Source organism: Chlamydomonas reinhardtii, chromosome 3 (genome assembly GCF_000002595.2).
Source record: "Chlamydomonas reinhardtii strain CC-503 cw92 mt+ chromosome 3, whole genome shotgun sequence".
Lineage (NCBI taxonomy): Eukaryota > Viridiplantae > Chlorophyta > Chlorophyceae > Chlamydomonadales > Chlamydomonadaceae > Chlamydomonas > Chlamydomonas reinhardtii.
Genome location: NC_057006.1, coordinates 2969113 through 2990983, shown reverse-complemented (window position 1 = coordinate 2990983; position 21871 = coordinate 2969113). Strand labels below are relative to the sequence as shown.

At 67.8% G+C, this 21871-nt stretch overlaps 5 protein-coding genes across 5 annotated transcripts in view; 4 read left to right on the top strand and 1 right to left on the bottom strand.

The window, feature by feature from the left end:
- Nucleotides 1–1368, top strand: part of CHLRE_03g163700v5 (uncharacterized protein) — a 4200-nt gene extending 2832 nt beyond the window's left edge. The window contains exon 3 of the mRNA XM_043060748.1: nt 780–1368. Within this exon, the coding sequence (XP_042925877.1) occupies nt 780–1022 (243 nt within the window). The 3' untranslated portion in view covers nt 1023–1368. The remainder of the gene's footprint in view (nt 1–779) is intronic.
- Nucleotides 1369–1558: 190 nt separating this feature from the next.
- On the top strand, nt 1559–4164 carry CHLRE_03g163650v5 (uncharacterized protein). Its single transcript, XM_043060747.1, has 4 exons — nt 1559–1727; nt 1915–2684; nt 2802–3243; nt 3465–4164. Exons 1-4 carry the CDS (start codon nt 1703–1705, stop codon nt 3701–3703), a joined length of 1476 nt encoding a protein of 491 aa, XP_042925876.1. The 5' UTR covers nt 1559–1702; the 3' UTR covers nt 3704–4164.
- An 11-nt stretch (nt 4165–4175) lies between these two features.
- Nucleotides 4176–12658, bottom strand: CHLRE_03g163600v5 (uncharacterized protein). The gene is made up of 6 exons (XM_043060746.1): nt 12331–12658; nt 11688–12056; nt 11157–11444; nt 10875–10956; nt 5294–10738; nt 4176–5031 (listed from the first exon to the last, which is right to left on the bottom strand). The coding sequence occupies exons 1-6, from the start codon at nt 12487–12489 to the stop codon at nt 4754–4756; spliced, it is 6621 nt and encodes a 2206-aa protein (XP_042925875.1). The 5' UTR covers nt 12490–12658; the 3' UTR covers nt 4176–4753.
- A 290-nt stretch (nt 12659–12948) lies between these two features.
- CHLRE_03g163550v5 (uncharacterized protein) lies at nt 12949–15744 on the top strand. Its single transcript, XM_043060745.1, has 6 exons — nt 12949–13287; nt 13570–13635; nt 13951–14042; nt 14375–14533; nt 14832–14966; nt 15223–15744. The coding sequence occupies exons 1-6, from the start codon at nt 13184–13186 to the stop codon at nt 15447–15449; spliced, it is 783 nt and encodes a 260-aa protein (XP_042925874.1). The 5' UTR covers nt 12949–13183; the 3' UTR covers nt 15450–15744.
- Nucleotides 15745–15798: 54 nt separating this feature from the next.
- Nucleotides 15799–21838, top strand: CHLRE_03g163500v5 (uncharacterized protein). Its single transcript, XM_043060744.1, has 7 exons — nt 15799–16027; nt 16305–16487; nt 16655–16870; nt 17110–17226; nt 17502–17609; nt 17937–18536; nt 18888–21838. The coding sequence occupies exons 2-7, from the start codon at nt 16317–16319 to the stop codon at nt 20538–20540; spliced, it is 2865 nt and encodes a 954-aa protein (XP_042925873.1). The 5' UTR covers nt 15799–16027; nt 16305–16316; the 3' UTR covers nt 20541–21838.
- Nucleotides 21839–21871: the final 33 nt, after the last annotated feature.

Below are 21871 nucleotides of genomic sequence, written 5' to 3'. Positions count from 1 at the left end.
AGGGGGAGGGGACACGGGGCAGGGGAGGGAGAGGGGGAGGGACGGGAAACTGCACTAGGGGAGGAGGGCGTAGCCGTGCATACAAGGGTCGCCCTGTATGGAAGAGGGGGAGGGTTGCGGAATCAGGGCAGTGGAGAACAGTTGGCAACACAGTAGGGCAGGTGAAGGGGGCAGGAGGGTGGTGGGAGGCGTACGGATGACTGCTGGGGTGAGGGTGGCGGGATTGTCGAAGGGAAGGGGTGGGACGCCTGCCAGGCATTGAGGATATGGTAGCAGGGGGGCAAAGAAGTAAAGGGACCCGCACAGTGGGTCTTGCTCGCCGCATAGCGCACACAAGCTGCCGATGATGCTTTATGCTTTCTTTCACAGTTTGTCAGATGCGGGGGCAACCCCCTCGCCGGGACGTCAAACGTACACTCCTGAGGCACGCCGGCACCTTGCAACACATATAAAGATATAACGCATCACGGCATGCCACTCGCACTGTTTCGGTTTCTTGTTCTCGCCGTTGGGAAGCATCAGCTCTTCTTGGGCCGCCGTTGATGCCTTTTGCTTTCTTTCACAGTTTGTCAGACGCGCGGGCCTAATCAGCCCTCGCCGGGACGTCAACCGTACACTCCTGAGGCGCGCCGTGGTCCGACTGCACACACGCATGCACATGCACGTGCACACACGCATTCTTTCACTACCCATTCACCACCATTCACCACCACCACCACATTACCTCCCGCACCACGTCACCTCCATCACACCACATCACCTCCCCACCACCTCCCCAGGTCCTGGAGTGGGCGCGCATGACCATAGACGCGCACCTGGTCAAGTTGCTCACCGCGCGGGCGCCCAGCCCCGCCCTGCAGTCGCTGGAGGCGGCGCTGGCGGCGGCGCTGGAGGGCGGCGGGCGGCTGGCGGCGCTGCGTGGCACGCTGGAGCACATGGCGGCGGCGGCGCCGCTGCCGGCGGCGCACATGGCAGTGGCGGCGCAGTACACGGCGGAGGTGCTGGACCTGCGGGTGCGCTGAGGGGGAGGAGGAGGTGGTGCGGTGGTGATGTGGTGAGGGGTTGGTGGGTGGAGGAGAGGGTGGTGGAGGCGGCGGTGCAGGTTGGTTGGCGACTGGTAGGGGCGGGGGTGACAGGCGGGCAGAGGCGCAAGCAGACAGGCACGCAAGCGGATTGTGTTTGCAGGGTCTTGTGGCAGTGTACGATTAGCGGCGGGTTCCGTAGATGAAGCGAAGGCGGTGGGAGAGGGAGGTGCCAGGGTAGGGGATTGCCCGGAGGCGGAGCGCGGGCGCAGGCGTGTGCCGGGCAGTTTCAGGCGTGTTCGGAGAGGTTTGAGAGCGTCCAGCTCGCCTGTAAACCTTTGGAGCTGTGTTGTATCGGCGCCCGGGCCATTGGGTTCGAGTCGGTGCACGGGGCGCCAGGGGTTGTGGGGGCCAGCACGCGTTGAAGGGCCGACAGAGGGGCTGTGTGGGGGCTGGAGGCAGCTGGCGAGCGGATCGGGCGGCAGCTGGGCTCAAGAGGCCTTCGCCCAAAGATGGAAGCTCACAAAAGGCAAACACATCAGTCGTGCTCGGAACTTACCAGTGCAGTCAGCTACACAACGGACAACGCAAAACCACGGCAGCAAGAGGGCAGACAAGGACGAGCAACGGAGCCTTCAAACTTGCTTGCTGACTCCGACAAGCTGCCACCAGCTCTGGCGATGGGAAGCTGCAGCTCTAAAGCGCGTGAGCACTGGGTTCTTATGTCGGCTTACTTTGCCACCGGGGCCTCTGCCTTTGAGCTGCAAGGACGGGGCCGTGGGTCTGCGAATCGCGACAAAACTCCCCAACAAAGCTTTGTAGCCTCGCTTGGATCTGTGAAATCCCCGTAAGTCGCGACCTTTCACTTGTGCTGCTCATCACCCACACACAGGCCGGCGGCGGCTGGCAGCGCTCGCCGCGCCCGTCCCCGCGCCCGTCGCCTGCCCCTGCGCGGCGGCCGCCCCCGCCCGCGCCCAAGGCTACGCCCACCTCCGCACGTACGGCCATCCGCGCCCACCGCCGGGCACAGCTGCTGCCGCTGCTGCGGAGCCGGCAGGCCCGGGCGCCGCACCTGCTGATGGCCCCGCAGCCATCAAGGGCGCCGGCCCCACCGCCGCTGGCCTTGGTGCCGGTGCCGTCGCCGCCGGCGGCCCCGGAGGCGCCACAGGCGGCCCCGCCGCGGCCGACGACATCGACGTGATCAGCGTGTACACCGCCTACAGCCCCAGCCAGCTGAGGGACAAGAACAAGGCCATGCAGCAGCAGCAGCAGCAGCAACACGACGGCTACAGCCACGGCCACGGCTGCAGCCACGGCCACTGTGGCCCGCCGTCGGGTCACACCTCGTCACCCTCATCCCCCGGCGGCGGCAGTAGCAGCGCGCCAGACCCGGACGCCGGCGCCGGCGGCGCCGCCAGGGCTGGTTATCTGGTTGATGGTTATCTAGTTGATGGTGGTCTGGACGATGGCGACGACAGCCACCGCCACGGCGACGGCAACGAACTGGTTGGCGAGGGGCACGGCGGCCGCCGGCGCCGCCACCACTGCCGCCATCGCCACCGCCGCCACCACCGGAGCGGCGAGGGCGCTGAGGCCACCCAGGGCGCCGGCGGCAGCAGCAGCGCCGCGCAGCAGCAGGGGCAGCAGGGCCAGCAGCCGGAGGTGGGTGACGACGGGCAGCAGCAGGACGGCAGCAGCAGGCGCCACCGCGGCGGCCGCCACCACCGCCGCCGCCACCACCACCACGGCCGGGGCTGCCACCACGCCGCCACGCCGCAGGACGCCCTGTCGACGCCGCCGCCAGCGACTGTCGCCGGCGGCGGCAGTGGCGGCGGCGGCCCAAACCAGATGGCACCGCTTGTGACGAAGAAGAGGACGAGTGGCGGGCACGGCAGCCGCAGCAGCTACAGCAACAGCGGCAGCAGCAGTGACGGCGGCGGCAGCGAGGCGGGCGGTGGCGGCGGCGGCGGCGTATACGACTGGGACACACCGTACAGCCGTACCCGCAGTGACCAGGTGCCGCTGCTACAGCCGCCGCCGGAGGCGGCGGCAGCGGCGCCGCCGCCGAGCCCGCCGCCGCCGCCGCCGCCGCAGGTGCAGATGTACAGCGGAGGTGGTTGCGGTGGCGGGGGCAGTAGCAGCGGGGCTGCCGCTGATGTTGCTGGGACGCCGCAGCCGCAGCCGCAGCAGCAAGGGCCGGTGATGGGCATCCCTGTGCCGGGTACGTGTGTGTGCGTGTGTGTGCGTGTGCGTGTGCGTGTGTGTCCATGGGACGTAAGAGTCAGGCGGATGGGGATTCTGCTGCTACGGCTTCAGCTCAGAGCTCAGAGCTCATGTGCGCACGACCAGACCGTCAACAGCCCATCGGATTCTCATTCACCAAGTCACTCATACACGCACAATCGCACATGCAAACACCACGCTCGTACTCCCACCACACAGGCTACCCACGCTACTACCCGGCTGTGCCCACGCACACAGCCTTCGTGGGCGGCAGCGGCGGCAGCAGCAGCGGCAACACCGTGCGAGGCGTTCCGGGGGACCTCGGCAGTGGCTCCGCCGCCGCCGCCGCCGCCGCCGCCGCCGCCGCCGCCGCCGCGCCCGGCAGCAACAGCTATACCGCCCGCCCGCCCACCACAGCCGGCGCAGCTGGCACGTGCGCTGGTGCTGCCGACAAGTGAGACGCACAGCAAAATAGAGGCAGCCGCACCCGCCGGGGCGGATGTACAATCACAACGCAGTAGACAAAGTTGGGGTTGCTAGACAGGAACTGGGAGTCGTGTAACGAAAACCGCTAGCTAGGGCTTCAGCGCTGCAGTACCCGTGCCGTCGGCGGTGCGCCCCACAGCATGCCACAGACAGTACCGTTGTGTTCGTCCTGAGGGGTTTCCAGGTAGTAGAAGGTGTGCCGGAAGGAGCTGTTGGAAGGATGTGCCACAGTGTGTGTGCTGAACAAACGGTGTGCTGTCACGCTTTCGTGGCGTTTGGCTGGCTATCTGGCTGGCTGGGGACATTAGGAGCGGTGCGTTGGCAGCAAGCTCGGGGCTGGAGGTAGCCGACTGAGAGGTATCGAGCCGCCGGCGAAATGGAGGTAGCCGACTGAGAGGTATCGAGCCGCCGGCGAAACGGAACGTGCAGTGTAACATGCCCAGCAGTGTTCCGACTTTACAGTGTGCCTTCTTGCTGTTCTCTCATGTTGCCACCCAGCAGCAACTCATGCGATAAGTGGGTGCTCATGACAAAATGCTGCACCGAACCGCTTCGCCGCCGCACCACTTTGCGTGTCCGCCGGCGGCCCGGCGCCTATCTCAGCCGCCCAGACGGCATTCGAACACGCTTAGTAAGCACGCAGGCGTGCAGCACTGCGTCACAGCAGCAAAGCAGATAGTGCAGGAAGCAACGCAACGACCATCGAAATGCTCACGCCAATGCTCCAGCGCGCCCACTCGGCGCAGAGCTGCGCACGGCGCCACACACACGCACACACTGAACTCACGACAACCTCGTCGGACACGGTGTGCATTGGGTCTTCGGCGACACCGTGTACATTGGTTTTCCGGCAACCCACCGAACTGCGCTGCACTTTTTTTATGTCTGTAATGCACTTTCACTACCATCACTAGCCGCACGCACGGTCCCAGGCCTACCGGACATAGTTCAATGGTCAAGGCCATGCCTAGCCCACCAACTCATCTACCTCTACCCCACCCCACCACGCCGCCATCTGCCACCTACTGCCTGGCCCTCCTCCTCATCCCCGCCGCCGCCAGCAGCCGCCACGGCAGCGCCGCCGCCTCCCACACCAGCGCCGCCGCCACCTGCGCCGTCGCCGCGCAGCTGCAGACCGCCCACACCAGCGTCCGCAGCCCTGCATGCACCGCTGGCGCCAGCGGCCACGGCAGCTGCGCCCACAGCGTGGCGTGCGGGCGCAGCGGCGGCAGCAGCGGCGGCGCGGCGGCGTCTGGGCCGAGGGCCGTTGCCGGCGGCTCGCCATTGCGTCGTGGCAGCTCTGTGCGCGGGGAGGGACGAAAGGTGGACAAAACGGGGGGAAGCAAAGAAAGCTCAGTCCAATGCAATTACATTGCGTTGAGACCGCAATGTGATGCTTTGCAATCTGGTCCTTGTTGTGACCAACGCAATCTATGCGATGAGAAACCATGCTCCTGGGCCGTGTGGTGGACCTAATGGCAGCAGGCGACGCAAACGGACAAAGCCGGGAGGGCCATGCCAAAGGCCCGCAACTTGCCAAGGCAAGCACACTCACAACTCACCGTCCAGCAGCTCCGCAGCCACGCACATCGCGCTGGCCGCAGCCATGCGCAGCGCCACCTCCCCACGTGCAGCCGCCCAGCCCCACAACGCGCCCAGCAGCCCCCCTCCGCCTCCGCCTCCTCCTCGACCGCCGCCGCCTCCCTCCCCCTCGCGGTGCAAGCCACCGCTGCCTGCGACGTTTGCGCGTTGGACAGCGCCGCCGCCGCCACCACCATCAGCGTCAGTGTCAATGGCAGCGGCGCCAATGGTGCCGCCGCCTCCCTCGCTGCGGCGGTGCAGCGGCCTCAAGTCCAGGGGTGATGCGTCGGCAAGGGGCCGCGGCGATGGCAGCGGCGTCAGCGCCCGCGGCGCCGACGGTGGCGGCGCTACAGCCGCCGCCATAGGCGCGGTGGCGGAGATGGATCGGCCCGGCAGTAGCTCCTGGCTGTGAGCCGGCTGTAGCATCAGCATGGCGTTCAGGTTGACAAGCTGCTCCTGCTGCTGCTGCGCATCCACTGACCGTGGCAGTAGCAGCGGCGCAGCGGCGCTGGCAGCACCTGTGCTACTGCCGTCGCCCTGCCGTTGCAGTTGCCGTAGCTGTTGCTGTTGCTCGTGCGCCTGCATGAGCGGTGCACGCCGCGGTGAGGGCGCTTCCGGGGCCGGTGGCAGCGACGGCTGTACCGAGCGGCCGCCATTGCCACTGGCACTACTGCTACTGCCGCTAGTGCAGCTGACGCCACTGCCGATGGCCACGGCCGCGCCAGCGGCTGGCGCCAGTGCTACAGCCGCCGCTTCCTCGCCGCCGCCACCGCCACCGCCACCACCGCCGCCGCCGTCCGCACCGGCCTCGCCATCGCTGTCCAGCCCCTGGTCCCGCAGCATCTGGACCACCTCCTCCACCGCCGCCTCCCCCGACTGAGTGCCAGAGCCCGCCTCCGCCGCGCACTCCTCCGCCTCCTCCGCCTCCCCCGCCGCGTGCTCCACCGCCTCCGCCGCCTTCTCCACTACCTCCTCCGCCTCCGCCGCCTTCTCCGCTACCTCCTCCGCCGCGTGCTCCTCCGCCACGTCCGCCTCCAAGTCATCCTCGTGGTCCCCGGCCGCCCGCTCCCGGCCCAGCCACCGCCGCAGCGCCTGCTGCCGCTGCTCCGCGTCCGGCTCCGCCGGCGGCGGCAGCGCCCCCATCAGCGCCGCCAAGCCCGTGCCCTCCACCTCCACCGCCTCAGCCGCCGCCGCCACCACCGCCGCCTCTTCTTCAACCGCCAGGTACGACGGCCGCATAACCGCCATATCCTTGTTGGCGGGCGCCGCCGGCGCCGCCGCCGCCCATTGCGGCCCGTGCCGCTGCGCCGCCGGCTGTAGCAGCAAGTGCAGCCCCTGTTCCGCATCTGCTACTGCCGCGTGCGCCGTCACCGCCGCCGCGGCTGTGGCCGCTGCCGCCGCGGCCACTGACCGAGCCACTGCGGGACCAGCTGCAACCGCGGACTCAGCCGCTCCTACCACCGCCGCCTCCGCCGCAGCTGTCGCCGCCGCCGCCGGATCTGCAGCACTCTCGCCAGTATCAACCTGCCTGCTGTTGCTACCGGAAATGGGTCCATCATCAATAGCGCCGGCAAACGTAGCGTCACCTCCCGCCCCAGCCGCGCCAGCCGTTAGGCCAGTGGCAATGCCACCAGCATTAACATCAGCATTCGCAGTAGCGGTGGCACACGGCGGCACAGAGGCGATGCGGCTCAGGATTCCGGTAGGAGCCGCCGAGAGCGGCTGTGTAGAGGCGACCGCGGCGGCGACAGGAGACGCTGCAGCCTCGCGCAATATTCGCAAAGGCGTCGTCACGCCGTCGCCCGCCGCCGCCGCAGTTTGTGAAGCTTCGCTGCTGATGCTACTGCCAGACATGGCCTCGACCCATCGCAGGGCGTTGCTCTCGGCGGTTGCAAAGGTGCTGGCGGCGCCGCTGTTGACGGCGCTGGCGGCGGCGTTCTCGTTGTCCTCCGGAACCGGATCCAGAACCTCAAGCGGCTTGGGCGGCGGCGCACGGCGGCGACGGCTGCCGCGCCGCCGGGGCGGGGAGACGGTGCCCGCGGCGGCGCCGCCGGTGCTGCTGCCGTCGCCGCCAGTGCTGGTGGTGCTGTGGGTTGTAGCCGTGGCGTGGTCGGCATCTGGGGTTGTGGCGGCTGCGCCGGCGGCGAGGTACTGCGCCGGCGGGAGCGCCTCCGCCTCCGGCGTCTCCGCCGTTCCCTGAGCCTGCTCGGACGTGTGCCTGCGCTCCTTCTTCTCCTGCGCATCGGCGGTTGCAGTCGTGCTGGCGTGCACTGCAGGCGCGGGAAGAGCGGCGGCGTTGCGCGAGTTCATGACCTCCACGGCTCGGGTGGTCGCCGCCGAGCGCTGGATGTCCTCCGCCCAGCCCGACAGCAGCGCCTGCATCACCGCGAAACCGGCAGAAGGTGGCGGCGGCGCCGCCGCAGCAGCAGCAGCACCAGCGGGTGCTACAGCCGCTCCTGCCGCACTGCCGGAAGTGGCTACAGCTCGCGATGGAGCGGCGGTGGCCTTGAGGTGCCGCTGCTGCTGACGCAGCCGCTGCTGCTGCTCCTGCTGCTCCTGCTGCCGCAGCTGCGCGGCCATGGCCTCGACCAGCAGAGCCTCCGCCGCCGTCAGCGGCGCCGCCGCCAGCGGCGGGCTTGCAGCGGCTACTGCCGTTGCTGGCGCCGGCGGCGGTGCTATAGCCACGGTCTCGGGCGCGGCAGGCTCCGCCGCCGCGGCCGCCGCGGTCTCTGTCTGCAAGGGCCCGGTGCCCCCGGTCAGCGGGACGGCTGACGGCGGCAGCCGCAGCTCCGGAAGTGGCAGGGGCGGCGGCGGCGCCGGCTGTAGCACCCGCGGCGGCGATGGCAGCCGAGGTTGCTGCTGCTGCTGCTGCTGCTGCTGCTGCTGCTGCTGCTGCGCTGCTACAGCCATCGGCCCCAGGTCCAGCTCCCCCGTCACGCCGCTCTGGCAGGCTAAAAATAGCTCTGGGGATTCGGCGCTAGAAGTAGGCTCCATACTCACCGCGTCGCGGGGCGGCTGTAGCAGCACACCTAGGCCACTGCTGCCGTCGCCGCCGCCGCCTCTGCCGTTTGCGCTGCCAGTACCGGCGGCGCCGTCGCGTGCCTCTGCGGCGGCGGCATGGCCATCGCCGAGCCCGCTGTCGGTCAGGTAGGCGGCGCATGCCTGCGTGACCACGGGAATGAAGGTGCGGCGCGGCGGCTGCAGCGCCGCCGCCACCGCCGCTGCCTCGTTGCTGCAAGTCGATGGCTGACAGCCGTATTCTTCAATCTCGCTGCTGCTGCCTCCCGCCGCCCCACTGACAGTGTCCGTGCCGCTGCCGCCGCCGCCGCCTCCTCGAGCGTGCAATGCAGCAGGTGTCGGCTGCTGTGCATACAGCGGCGCCGACGTCGCTGCAGCGTGACGTGGCGACGCCGCCTCCGCGGCAAGCAAGACCGCCGTACGGCCGCTGACTCGCCGTGGCCGGAGTGGCGACGCGGCGGCAGCGACGACGGCGTCAAGCACGCCGGCGGCACGGCCGCCGAATCTGCCGCCACTGCCTCGGCCGTCGCCACCGCGCCCGCCGCCGCCGCCGCCAGCAAGGCTGCCGCTGTACAGGTCCTCCACCCCGGACATGCCACTGCCGGCGGCGCCGCCAGCACTGCCGCGGCCGCCGTCGCCAGCGCCGGCGGCGGCGTCGGATGCAATCATGACATTGCTTGGCGCGGTGCGATGCTGCGAGTGCGCAGCGTCGCCGACGGCGGCGGCCCCGCTGACAAAAGCATGCTCGCTGCTGAGGGGTGCAAAGCCGGCGGCGTCGCTGACGTAGCTACTGCGGAAGCGCATCCGCCGGAAGGCGGGGTGCTGCTGCGCCGGCGACGATGACGACAGCGTCAGCGGCAGTAGCAGGAGCTGCTGCCGCCGCGTCGCGTCCGCCGCCGCATCCGGCGGCGCTGCCGCCGCCGCCGCACTGGCAGGCTTGAGCGTCGGCAACGGCCCTGCCGGTCCCGCTGCTGACGACGGCCCCGCAGCCGACGGCGGCGGCAGCGACGCCGACGGCGACATCGACAGCGACGACGCTGGCGAGACCTGGGTGGCGGCGGCGGTGGGCTGCATCTCCATGGAACCCATGATTGGGAAGTCGGCCGCCACCACCTCCATATCCTCCTGGTCGTCAGCGGCAGCTGCTGCCACCGCGTCTGCAGGCGCAGCGGGCTTGGGAGGCGCCGCCGCTGCCGTCGCGGCGCCGCCGCTGCCTGTGGCCTCGCGGCCCGCGGCGGCCTCGGCGGCGGCTTCCGCGGCGGCAAGAACCTGGGCCGCGGAGCGTTCGGGTGAGGAGGAGGAGTCGTGGGGCTGGGACCTGAAGAAGGCTGTCATGGTGGCAGCTGCTGGCAGCTCCGGGCCGCCGCTGGCGACGTCGACACTGCCGCCCGAGCCGCCGCCGCCGGCGCTGCCGCCGCCGCCTTGGGGTCGGTGTCGCCCCGCTGCTGCTGATGCGGCATGCACGCCACCGGCCGCAGCGGTCTTTGGAACCACAGGCGCGTGCCGCGGAGAGCAGTGGTCCCGGAGCTGGAAGGGCGAGGGCGAGTAGCTAGGCGACATATCCCTTATCTCATCGTCATCGTCGGCATCAGCAGCAGCGCCGCCGAGGGAGCTCCGTGTCTCGTGGGCTGCTGCCGCGGCTCCCGCCGCCACCATTGCCGCCACAACCTCCGCCGCCACCGTCGTAGCAGGGTTTGGCGCCGCCGCCACCCCAGTGGGCAGCGGCGGCGGCATGGCGGCACACGCCAGGCTGCCGAGCAGCTCCGCCGGCGTCGGCACCAAACCACCCTCGACATCCTCAGCGCCACCATCACCTGTTGCTGCTACTGCTGTTGTTGTTGCTGCTACTGCTGGCGTGGCCTGGAAGAGCGGCGGCGGCGGCGCCGCCACCGCCGGAACCTGTTCCTCCTGCGCTGCCTCCGGCCCTTGTACCGGGAACGGCGCCGAGCACCCCGCTCCCGCCACCGCCGCCGCCGCGGCCGCCTCGCCTGCCAGTCCGGGCAGCGGCAGCATCTCAGCCGGCAGGGTCGGCGGCAGCGCCGCCGCTGCGGCTGCTGCTGACGCCGACGGCGACGGCGGCTGCACTGCTTCTGACGGCAGCACTGTAAACGGCGGGTACTCGGTTTCCAGCGGCGGAAGCGACGCCGCCGTCACGTCCGAGCGCATCGAGCTAGCGGCGGAGGCGCGGCGGCTGGCGGCGCCGCCGCCGTTGACGGTACGGGCTGACGGCAGCTGTAGCAGGTGTAGCAGAGTCGCCGGGAATGGCCGGCCGCCGCTGCCGCGGCCGGCTGCGGCCGCCGCATCGGCGGCGTCGGTAGCGGCGGCGGTGGCGGGTGCTAGTGCCGATGTTCTTGGTGTGGCGGGGAAGGAGCCGGAGGAGCCGCTGGGTGGCAGCGATGGCCGCACACCTGCGCACCAGTAACATAGGCGAATTGCTAAGCGAAGTTATGTGTGTGTATTTGTTTTTCACGGCATTGCCCGGCACCGCGCGGCTCCAAGGGACCTGCGTGCACCCGCCTAGGCGCCGTATACAGCCGCACACACCTGTGACCCCGGCCTGCAGCCTGCCGCTACTGCCCGCTGCAGCGGCACCCTTCGCCAGCGGCGGCAGGTGCGCAATGCCCGCCTGCAGTCGCACACCAAAAATACCTTAAACACAGCAGTACTGGCGCCAGTGCTGTGTTGTGTGTAACCTATGCGTCTGTCCGAGGCCGCTGGACAGCGTGGGCCGCATCACACCCACCAGCAGCAGCGGCACCACAGCGGTAAAAAAACGGCAGATGGGCGGCTCGCAAGCGACAGGGCGTCTTAGTCACGGCTACCCACCTGTAGCACAAAGGACTGGCCGCCAGCGGTGGGCCACATCAGCTCCACCTCCCGCACCACCGCTCCATCGTCATAGCCGCCGCCGCCGCCGCTGGTGCTACTGCCGCGGCTGACGTAGGCTGCCAGGTCAATGGAAGCGTCAGCTGTGATGCCCGGCACCGCCCGCCACTCAGCTACAGCCCCGCCGCCAGGTGCGGCTGTGGCGGCGGCTGTAGCACCTGCCGGCGGCGCGGGCGGTCCCGGCGGCGCGGCGGTGGTGTACTGCAGCTGGAAGTTGACCACGGCAGGCTGCGTGGCAGTACGGCACGTAGTACGGCACAAGTCAGTAATTTACATGAAAGTGATGCTGCCTACTGCCTAAGGCCTGCTCCGCTGCCTGCTAGGTGGCCCGGAGCAAGCTAGCTGGCAAACAAGTGAAACACGAGAGACGGGTTGTGGTAGCTGCTAGCGGCAGGAGCTTTCCTTCAAAAAAAAGCCACCCACGCACGCCACTCCTGCGCGAATCACACATGCCCGTGTCCGTGTCCGCACCTTGCCTCCTCCGTGTATGGTCTTGGCTAGGCCCACCACGACGCCGTCCCACTCCGCCACGCCGCCCGCCGCCGCCGCCGCGCCGCCAGCCGGCCCGCTGCCCACCGCCGCCGGCACCGCGCTGGCCTCTCGGTCGCTAAAACCACCGCCAGCGCCACCATTGCTGCTGCCCCTGATTCCACCGCCGCCGCCGCTGCCGCCACCGCCACCGCCACCGCCGCCACTTCCGGTGAAGCTGCTGCCGCCGCCGCGTGTGAGCAGGCGCAGGCGGCGCAGCGCGGAGCCGCCGCCGACTCGCACCACGCGAACTGCAGCTGCGTCCGGCGGCAGAGGCGGCCCTAGCAGCCGCCCCTCCAGCAACACAAACTCCTGTGGATGCGAGATAGTGAGAAATGCGAATGTGAGCACAGAGCGAGGCAACGAAACCTTTCGATTCGCAGGGGGAGGCCGGCGCTTCGCAATTCTTTGTTTGCCTGGCCTTTTTTGCCACAGTCAGCTCGTCTCTTCGAGGATTGGCGCCACGCAACGGCACTGCAGCACCAGCTTGCAAAGTGCCTCTGAGCTCGACAGCAACAGCCCCTCCTTCTGAGGAGAAACGGAAGCCGCGTTTCCAGCTGCGCCTCGAAACCATTTGCCGCCGCACCTGCTTTGTGCCCGTTAACAAACCCAGGCGATTGCGGAGCAGGCCGCCTGCGCCGCTGCTGCCGCTTGGCGGGCCGAGGCCGCGGTTTGGCAGGCCGGCAGAGCTCGGGCAACGCGGGGGCGGCGCCGCGCCTGTTTCGGCAGCATGGGCGCTGCTCATTGTCCTTGTTTGCTACTATATGCTAGTGCTGCTGCTGTGGGTGTCGCACGGTGACACAATGATATTGGATGAAGGCAGCGCTCGGCATTGAACTGACGAGGCTCCGCCCTCACGCCCTCACAAACAAAACAACAAGACACTTAGCAAGTACGTTACTTCTTTGCATACGTAATTAGCTGCTTAGAGCCAAGTAGCACATCCCCTTGACAGACGACAACCGAGTTGGCCGAAACGACCCGCGGGCCTTGCGGCAGCGGCAGTCCGCAACACGCACACACACGCACGCACACATCGCTGTGCACACCACCTGCAGCATCTTACTGCATTCTCAGGCGCAGGGCGCTATCGGTGTCCAGAGGCGCTTCCGGCGCTTCCGTCGCCGCCGCGTCACACCCGCCGGCGGGCAGCCATCCATCCGACACCCAAGCCACCACCGCTGCTACCTTTTGACGTCTTACACTGCCACACAGCCCAGTAGCCAAGCACTGGCAGCCTGACCACACACCGTCAACCTATCCAGGAGTCCTTCGTCGCGCGCTAGAACACAAGGCTTACAACACTCGCCGACCGGCCAGCCGCTAGAAGCACTTCAGTAGCCCCACTTTCACAACCACAACCACAACCACAACCACAACCCCATCAAGCAGCCAGCCAGCCAGCCAGCCAGTCAGCCAGCCAGCGAGCCAACACCGCCATGCACGAGCACGAGCTGATGAAGTACCCGGTGGCTCGCGGCCAGGTGCTCATGGTGTGCACCTCCTGCGACCACGTGGGCGACCGCCACGACACCGGCGTTTGGTGGGTGGCGCGACCGGGCTGTTGGGTGTTGGGTGTCTGTGTGTCTTATGTGTGTCTGTTTGTGTCTATCTGTGTGTGTATGTGTGTGTGTGGGGGGGGTGGGGGGTGGGGGGTGGTGGCGCGTGCGGGTGCGCGGCATTCCCGTGGTGTGTGAGGCCTTTGAGGGTTCTGGCCAACCCTCCCACGGTTGGACTCTCTTACCTCCCGCGCGCTCTCCCACGCGCTCTCCCCGCACGCGCCCTCCCGCGCGTCTCTCTCTCCTCCCTCCCTCCCTCCCTCCAGGCTGAGTGAGGTGGCGGTGCCCTACTACATCTTCAAGAGCAACGGCTACGACGTCACCTTCGCCAGGTGGGTGGGCGGGTCTGGGCGTGCGTGTGTGTATATGCGGAGAGTGATTAAACCGAGCCCTGGATTGGTGTTCTGCGTGCCTTGTCGTGTGTGTGCGACTGAGGTGACTGCGTGCATTCGCCCATTATGGCAAGACAGCGCCTCGCCCCCCTCCAGCCCACTTCCAAGCCCCGCTTCGTTCTTCCGCCGCGTCTCAGCTTCGCCCTCCGGGTTGCTTTCTCCCCCCCATCCTCCTCCCGACCCACCCTTGCATTCCCCTCCCCCGCCCACCCCACCCACCCACCCCGCCTTTTCCTCTTCTCCCTCCCTCCACAGCATCTCCGGCGGCGCAATCCCCATCGACCAGGCCGCACTGAGTGAGGGCGAGAAGCGGCAGCACCCCGAGCTGGAAAGATTCCTGGCTGACGGTAAGTGAGTGAGTGGATGGCGCGCAACGTAGTGATAATCTCGTGTTCTTCCTAACCGCAGATACAGTCATAGGCACTGCGCGCCTCTTCCAAGCTTTGTCTTTCTCAACCCACCCCCATCATCGTGTGTCTCTTTGCTGTCTGAGGATGGCGAAATCTCCCGCGCTTTGCTCCCCCGCCATCTCCTCATTCCCGCGACCAACCTTTCGCCCCCTCCGCACACACCTTACACCTTCTCCCCTTTCCCTTCTGCTTCCCGACCCAACCAAACCCAACACACACACACATATGTGTTTTCTAACACACACACACACACGCTCACTCACCCCCAGAGTCGGCCATGCAGCAGCTGGGCGCCTCGGTGCCGCTGGCGACCGTGGCGCGGCCGCCCGCCTACGACTGCGTATTCCTGGCGGGCGGCCAGGGCGCCATGGCCGACATGCCGGCCAGCGCCCAGCTGCACCGCGTGCTGGCGGACGCGGCGCAGCACGGTGGGAGGGAGCGAGGGAGGGGAGGGAGGGAGAGCTAGGATATGTGCTTGTGTGTTTATGTATGCGCGCGCGCGTGTGTGTTTGCGTGTGTGTGTGTGAGTGTGTGTGTGTTTGTGTGTCTGTGTGAGTGTGTGTATGTGTGCGCGCCTCCTTTTGCTGCTTCTTGTGAGTGTCTGCAGTTGCGCCCGCCGCCTGCCACTATCCCCAAACCCATCCGACAGTTTCCCGCTACCCTCGTCCCTCCCCTCTCCACGCCTCACACCCCACGCCTCACACCCCACTGCCTCCCCCGACCCAGGCAAGCTGATCGCCGCCGTGTGCCACGGCCCCGCGGGTCTGCTGGGTGCGGTGGACGGCGCCGGCAAGCCATTGCTGGCGGGGCGCACGGTGGCGTGCTTCACGGCGCAGGAGGAGGACAAGACCGGCGCCGCGGGTGCGTGCGTGGGCGGGTGGGTGGGTGGGTGGGTAGCATGGAGCTGTGGCTAGCTGTGGTGCTGTAGCAGCGGCGTGTGTGGCTGGTGCCGTGATGTGGGTTCAGGGCCGGGTCGCTGTGACGGGATGCCGGCGTGCTCTCCCCCCTTCCTCCTCCCCTCTCCTCCGCCCGCCTCCTCACTTCCTCACCTCCTCACTTCCTCACCTCCTCACTTCCTCACCTCCTCGCCATCCGCTGCCCCCCCATCACGCCGCAGACTGCATGCCCTTCCAGCTGGAGCAGAAGCTGCGCGAAGCCGGCGCCAGCGTGCGCAAGGCTCAGCCCGGCGAGGAGAACGCGCTGCGCGATGGCTTTCTTATCACCGGCCAGAACCACGCCAGCGCCGCGCGAGTGGCGAACCTGGTGGTGGAGGCGCTCAATGTGCACCCCACGGGGCCCGAGGGAAGCGTGCCCATCGTGGGCCGCGCGGTAGCGGAGGCTTGAGGCATTCGGGGAATGAGGCGGGGTAAATGTGTCTGGTAGCCGCCGTAAGGTTGGGACGCATCAGCAGCCCACGTGCTTTATAAAGTAAATGCAGGCCTAGGTATAAGTGCCGCGGCCGAGGCTCTGCGGTTGTATGTACATTCCGTGCGCACAAGAACCGCTTGCATGTTGTTGCGCGAGTGACGCTCGATGGACACGCCGCCAGACTGCCCTACTAGGTTGCACATGTAGAGCTAGGGTGTCAATGTTGAAGTCGGGTATGGTGCGGGCCGGCGACTTTCGGCGTTAACCAGTCGACGACTTTGTCGTATAATACCCCATGTGGGCTGAGCCCCGCGTTCTGTGACTGGTCGAGCCCCGCGACAGTTCAAGCAATGTGCTGCAAGTCCTTTTGTTGATTCTGCAACACTTGGTGCAACGTTTCTGCCTAAGCTGGGCAGCGATTCTTTGGGCCGATTTGCGGGGCCCCGTTTTCGCCCTGTCGGCCGCAGCTTGACCTCACGCCACTGCTACAGCATACAAGCTAGCAGCCATATCGCGTTTATAACTGCGGCGCGACGCCAGAGTGTTGCATCGAGGTGAGCAGCACACGCAGCCGCAGGCAATTACGCGTGCTGACTAGCCTTCAGCGTTGAGAACCAGGTTGCATATCAAATCGGCGCGACCGGAGCACTAGCACTCTGCGGCTAAAGCAAGAACGCAGTGCAGCGTTTATCCGAGCTCCTGCAGCTCTTGCTGGCTCCCATCGCTCGTGGCAGCGCGCTATTCGACCTCTAGCAGCAGCTTAGCTCCAGATATGCACGACCGACTTGCCAGCTGACCCGGAAAAGCCTTCGCCCTCCTTGCTTCACTCAGGACACTCAGAACATGGAGCGCTCGGCAACGATGCGGGCTGGGCACCGGCATGCCTTGAGCAGTAATGTGCTTCCAGCAGTGCCTTTCAGGGGTCTTACGGGCCCAACTCCATTCCGCCTTCCTCCTTGCGTCGTGGGTCGCCGGTCCTGGGCGTGCTCGGCGCTGTCAGATGGAGGCTCCCAGGTGCGTTGCAATAGCTCTTGCTATGGAAGGAATAATCTGCCGGGTCTCGCGTCGCCAGATTTTTCCCCGCTTGCATGGCTTGTAGCGTGGCGCTTCGTGCCACCAGTGGCGCAAAGCGCGACGCCCGCGCTCACGACCGCCTGCAACACAATGTACTCATTTCACAGGGCACATCCGCGGCCGTGAATCCGAAGCTGGTTGCCGACAAGGCGCAGCTGGAGATAAGCGAGAACCCCCAGGGCCGCTCCGGCGCGCCCGGCGTGAAGGGCGAGCGCGAGCGCGTTGACGGCAGCGAGCTGCTGACGCAGGGCTCCAGCTGGGAGGAGTGGCTTAAGCACTTTGACGCAATGGACGAGCTGGCTGAGGACGCGGCGCACTACCAGGTTAGCGTGGCGCTCTTGGGAGGAGCAGGAGGTGGGGGAGGGCGCCGGGGCTGGGGCGAAGCTGGCGCAGCGTGGTGTGGCTGGTGGGGCCTACCGCCAGATCCTCGAGCCCAAGCGTTCTGGCGTCTGGCATCTGGGCTGAGCACGGCCGAGGCGGCAAGCAGCGCAATGGCGTCCGTACATGAGCGACACCCAGTACGCACACGCACATACACCGACCACCGCAACCGCCCGCGCAGGTCGAACTGAACTCGGCGGTGCGCACGGAGCGCTATGCCGACGCCGCGCGCTTCAAGAAGCGGCTTGGCGAGGTGGCGGCGGCCGACACCGTGGCGGCGGTGCAGCGGCAGCTGCAGGTGAGACGGGGAGCCGGGCTGGTTAAGTGTGGGAGGCGAGGCGGGGGGCGGGGGCCGCCGCGTTGTGTGGAGGCCAGGGCCACGGAACTAGTCAGGCGAGGTCGGGGGCAAGACCGGGTTCACCTGGGGCCAGGGACTATTTGGCTTCGGCTGCTCCCCGGCTTTTGCCCAGGGTCGCATGCCGCTGGTCAGGATGGTGTGCTGGTGCTCTTGATGCGACGCCCGCTACCTACACCTTAACCCTCCTGCTCCTTGCCCTTCCTGCGAACGCGCAGTCGGCTCTGGCGGGCGAGCAGTACACGGAGGCGGCTGAGCTGCGCGACCGCGGCCTGGTGGGGCTGGCGGGCTGGTGGGCGGGCAAGGACGGCCCGGAGGACTTCCAGGTGAGGCGCGGATGGGGAGGACTGGGCGGCGTGAGAGTGTGTTTTGTAAAAGGGCCGAGCGGGCGTGTACCGGGGCTGGGCGGGATGGCGGAAGCGATGGAAGGCGGGCGGGCGTGTATCTTCCAAGCAGTGGCGGATGCGTTGGGTGGGCGACTGGAAAATACAGGTTGTGAATGCGCGGGGCTCCGGGTGTGTAAAAGGGGCCGCTGGGCGGTATGCCGGAAGCTATGGAACCTGTGTGAATACCGCAACCAGGCTGAGCACAGCGGACACACCCAGCAACGCGCACGCACGCACCCTTCCTCTCTCGCGCGCACACGCCCGTAGGGCCACCTGCTGCACGTCAAGCCCGAGTTCGGGCGGTGGACGGGCCGCATCTACATGGCGCGCGACATCGCGGCCATGAACGGCTGGCGCGAGAACAAGATGATGGCGCTGCTGGACCGGGCAGACCGCGGCGGCGCGGCCGCAGGCGGCGCCTCGCTGCGCGGCGCCTACGAGTCAGCAGGCGGCGCGGGCGGTGGCCTGGGCGGCGGCACCATCGGCACTCCCATGATGGAGGTGTTCGTCAAGCAGCAGGGCCAGGAGCCGGCGGCGGCGGCGGGCGCGGTGGGTTCAGCGGGCGGAGCGGCGGGCGTGGAGCAGCAGCAGCTGCAGCCGTCGCTGCTGGTGCATCAGGCGGTTGCGCTACGGCCGCCGGCGCCCAAGGCGCCCAAGGCCGGCGCCGGCGCCAAGGAGGGCGGCGCTAAGGGCACGGGCGTGGGCGCGGGCGCGGCGGCGCTGAACCCGGCGAGCGTGGTGCGGCTGAGCATCCACGTGGCGCGGGACGGCAGCGCGCGCATCAGCGTGCTGCCGCCCAAGGCGGTGAAGAGCGAGTTCAGCAGCTGGGAGGAGGAGGAGATGCGGGCCACCATGGCGGCACTGGCGGTGAGGGCTGCCGGGGGAGGGGAGGAGTGGGGAGGTTGGGACTGACGACTGAGGACTGGGGGGAGGGACAGAGGGGCAGAGGAGAGGGGAGGGGGGAGGGGAGGGCGTGCTGTGGGAAGGGGCGGGCGTGGGGGCGGGCGAGGCAACGGGCGGGCGCTAGCGGCGGTCATGAGGGCGGGTTAGGTGGGAAGCGGACGGGCGGAAACCTGAAGAATGAGGTTGCATGAACAAGGTTGTGGCTGTGGCCAGAGAGGCTGGAGGGCTCATCTCTATTCCCACGGTCCAACCGCCACACGGCAACGGACTGACACACCCGGTGGGTGTGACCGCGTGATGTGTGTTCCTCCGCAGGGCGACAGCCTCGGCTCCTCCGGCCCCAAGAAGGCCGGCAGCGGCCTGGGCGCCATGAGCAGCAGCAAGGCCGGCAAGCCCGCCGCTGCCGCTGCCAGCTCGGCGGCTGCGCCGGCGGCGGCCACGGAGGACGAGGACGAGGACGTGCTGACGGAGCTGACGCGCGTGCCGGCGCAGGTGGCCATGCAGGGCCGCGACCGCTTCACCTTCACCGTGCTGGAGCAGGGCGCCAGCAACAGCAGCCGCGGCGCCGGCGGCGCCAGCGGCAGCGCTGCCAGCAGCAGCAGCGGTGCGAGCAGCGGTGTTGTTGGGGGTGTGGAGGAGGCGACGGCGAGCGGCAGCAGCGTGGACCTGCCGCGCTGGGCGGCGGTGCCCATTGACGACGACGACTCCTCGGGCGACGAGGCGGAGGCCGCGTCGCAGCGCCGCACGGCCTCAGCCTCCTCGGCTTCCTCGGCCTCGGCGTCCATGACGGAGGTGCCGGTGGTGGAAGTGGAGGTGGAGGTGGAGCTGGCGCCCAAGGGGGGCGAGGAGGATGACGAGGCGACGGCGCGGCGGCGCAGCATGCTGGAGGCCGCGGCGTCGCTGGGCATGAACGACAGCGATGAGGACGAGGAGGAGGAGGACGGCGACGGTGAGAGCTCAGAGCTCAAGGTATCGTTCGATATGCTGTCGGCGGGCTACGGGCGGGTGGACGCGGTGGCGACCAGCGTGTCGGACGCCGAGGAGCAGCGCATTGTGATTGAGATCCCCGTGGGGCGGCTCATCCGGCAGCAGCAGCGCGCCGCCGCGGAGGCGGCGGCCGCGGAGGTGGAGGCGGCGGCGCGTCGCGCCTCGGGCGCGGAGGCTGGCAGCAGCAGCAGCACTGCTATCGGTGCGGAGGGCAGCAGGAAGAAGGGCAAGGACACGTTCGACCGGCTGGCGGAGCGCGTGGCGCAGCTGCAGGCGGCGCGCGCCGGCCGGCCGGTGCCGCCCGAGAACCTGGCCACCGCGCTGCGGCAGCTGGCGCAGCGGCTGGTGGCGGGCGAGCTGGCCGCCGATGGCACCTCCGCCGCCACCGCCACGGTGCCCTCGCCGGCGCAGGCCGCCAAGGCTGCGGCGGCGGCCGCCAAGGCCGCCTCCGCGTCCCGCGCCGCCTCCGGCAAGGACGCCTCCTCCTCCTCGACATCCGGGGCGCAGCTGGGCGCGACGCGCATCAGCTACGGCCGCATCCCCACCGACCTGCCGCGCTCCGACCCCTTCTGCGGCCTCTACCTGGGCGCCTTCGGGCCGCACGGCCCGGAGCTCATCCAGCTCAGCCGCGGGCTGCAGGACGGCGAGGAGGTGGTGAGCGCGGTCAAGGTCACGGGCGACCCGAACGTCCCCGCCGGCGAGGTGTCCTTCCGAGCCAAGGTGGGCCGCCGCCACAAGCTGGACTCGCGGGACGTGTACCCAGACGAGCTGGGCATCGTGGCGCGCTACAAGGGCGAGGGCCGCGTGGCGATGGCGGGCTACAAGAGCCCGCGCTGGGTGGACGGCGAGTTGCTGGTGTTCGCGGTGGGGGCGTCGCCGGTGACGGGCGGCGCGCAGCTGGGGTTCGTGTGGAGCGTGCCGGGCGAGAAGCGCTTCCTCATCCTGCTCAACAAGCTGGACCTGAAGGAGTGCGAGAAGTAGGCGGGTGCGGACGAGGAGGAGGAGGGGTGGTGGTGAGGAGGAGGAGGAGGAGGAGGAGGAGGAGGAGGAGGAGGAGGAGGAGGAGGAGGAGGAGGAGGAGGAGGGGCGGGGAGGAGCGGGGAGGAGCGGGGAGGAGCGGGGAGGAGCGGGGAGGAGGCGGCGGGAGATGGAGGCGCACGTTGTTGCTTTTTGGCTTTTGTGCGTGTGCGTGCGTCGTACGTGTGCGTGGCTCGATTGTGTTGTGGTGTGTGGTGTGTCGTACAAAGTAGAAAGGAGCGATTGATGAGCGAAATGCGGGAAGCAGGAGGTACAACGGGAACGGGAGTAGTGGGTTAGGCAACGAGAACAAAATATTGAGGGCACATCCTCTCTGGCTTGGTACATAGCCGAAAGCGGCGGATTGCTGCTGGCGGCTAGGGCCTATTGAGGAAATCTTGGCTGACGGAGACGTGACGCATGGCCCAGAGGTGCAGGCGCGCTTCGCTCTCTGTGCGAACAACGCTTTGTTATGCAGTGTTCGCATCGCGTGGGTCATGGCTTGTAGATTGGCAGACGAGAACGCAATCCGTTGTCAGTGGCTTGTCAGCCCGTACTCATGTGTGTGTGAGTGTGTTTTTGGTCGTGGATGCAGGAGGCACGAGATGCCCTTTCAATTATTTCCCGCGCCGGGCTCGGCGCATTAGCTACATGCATGGGACGTTTGCGCTCAGGAAATGGATACACCTCGACAGGAGATGCAATTTGCGGCTTGGTGTGCCATCTCGTGGCACCATTTGCTGTTTTTGAAGGAGGCATGCGGTAAAGCGGCACAATTGATCACGCCAAGTTCCGAGGGGGCTGTTGCCATTTTCGCGGGGCCTTTTGAGTGCCCACGTTATCCCCTTGTTTTTTGGAAGGGCTCCCTTCGGTTTTCCCAAATTGCTGTCCCCCGTAAGGAGGAGCGGCTCCTGCGCGGGTGCCTTGAGGCCGAGAAAGGGCACAGGCGGTAGAGAAGTAGCATTCCTTGCTTGGTGTGTGCATGTTTGTGTCGCATGACGGCTTTCGCCTAAGAGGCGGTCCGCACTGTGTGTGTGTGTGTGTGTGTGTGTGTGTGTGTGTGTGTGTGTGATGGGGTGTGAGACAGCGGCCGCAGGCCGACTTTGGGTCAGTCCTGTCCTAGAGGCTCCTTACTTGAACTGAAATCCTGAAAGCATGAGCAGAAAGACGCGCCGAATGAAGACAGAATGAATAACGTTGGTGCATCAAGACGGCCTGGAATGGGTGGCGCCGGAATGCGGCGACTGTAAATCCAGGTATCCACCCTGCGCCTTGGCTTCACGCCGCTGTGCACT

What these genes read in the sequence shown, in the direction of transcription:
- CHLRE_03g163650v5 (XM_043060747.1), top strand. Translation starts at nt 1,703, where the DNA reads ATGGGAAGCTGCAGCTCTAAAGCGC. An exon ending in AAGCTGCAGCTCTAAAGCGC is followed by an intron (nt 1,728 to 1,914) that starts GTGAGCACTGGG and finishes ACCCACACACAG; the next exon opens with GCCGGCGGCGGCTGGCAGCG. An exon ending in GATGGGCATCCCTGTGCCGG is followed by an intron (nt 3,244 to 3,464) that starts GTACGTGTGTGT and finishes CCCACCACACAG; the next exon opens with GCTACCCACGCTACTACCCG.
- CHLRE_03g163600v5 (XM_043060746.1), bottom strand. Translation starts at nt 12,489, where the DNA reads ATGAGCAGCGCCCATGCTGCCGAAACAGGCGCGGCGCCGCCCCCGCGT. An exon ending in GCTGCAGGCCGGGGTCACAG is followed by an intron (nt 10,739 to 10,874) that starts GTGTGTGCGGCT and finishes ACTGGTGCGCAG; the next exon opens with GTGTGCGGCCATCGCTGCCA. An exon ending in GGCTGCGGAGCTGCTGGACG is followed by an intron (nt 5,032 to 5,293) that starts GTGAGTTGTGAG and finishes CCCCGCGCACAG; the next exon opens with AGCTGCCACGACGCAATGGC.
- CHLRE_03g163550v5 (XM_043060745.1), top strand. Translation starts at nt 13,184, where the DNA reads ATGCACGAGCACGAGCTGATGAAGTACCCGGTGGCTCGCGGCCAGGTG. An exon ending in CGCCACGACACCGGCGTTTG is followed by an intron (nt 13,288 to 13,569) that starts GTGGGTGGCGCG and finishes CCCTCCCTCCAG; the next exon opens with GCTGAGTGAGGTGGCGGTGC. An exon ending in TACGACGTCACCTTCGCCAG is followed by an intron (nt 13,636 to 13,950) that starts GTGGGTGGGCGG and finishes CTCCCTCCACAG; the next exon opens with CATCTCCGGCGGCGCAATCC.
- CHLRE_03g163500v5 (XM_043060744.1), top strand. Translation starts at nt 16,317, where the DNA reads ATGGAGCGCTCGGCAACGATGCGGGCTGGGCACCGGCATGCCTTGAGC. An exon ending in AGGACGCGGCGCACTACCAG is followed by an intron (nt 16,871 to 17,109) that starts GTTAGCGTGGCG and finishes CCGCCCGCGCAG; the next exon opens with GTCGAACTGAACTCGGCGGT. An exon ending in CCACCATGGCGGCACTGGCG is followed by an intron (nt 18,537 to 18,887) that starts GTGAGGGCTGCC and finishes GTTCCTCCGCAG; the next exon opens with GGCGACAGCCTCGGCTCCTC.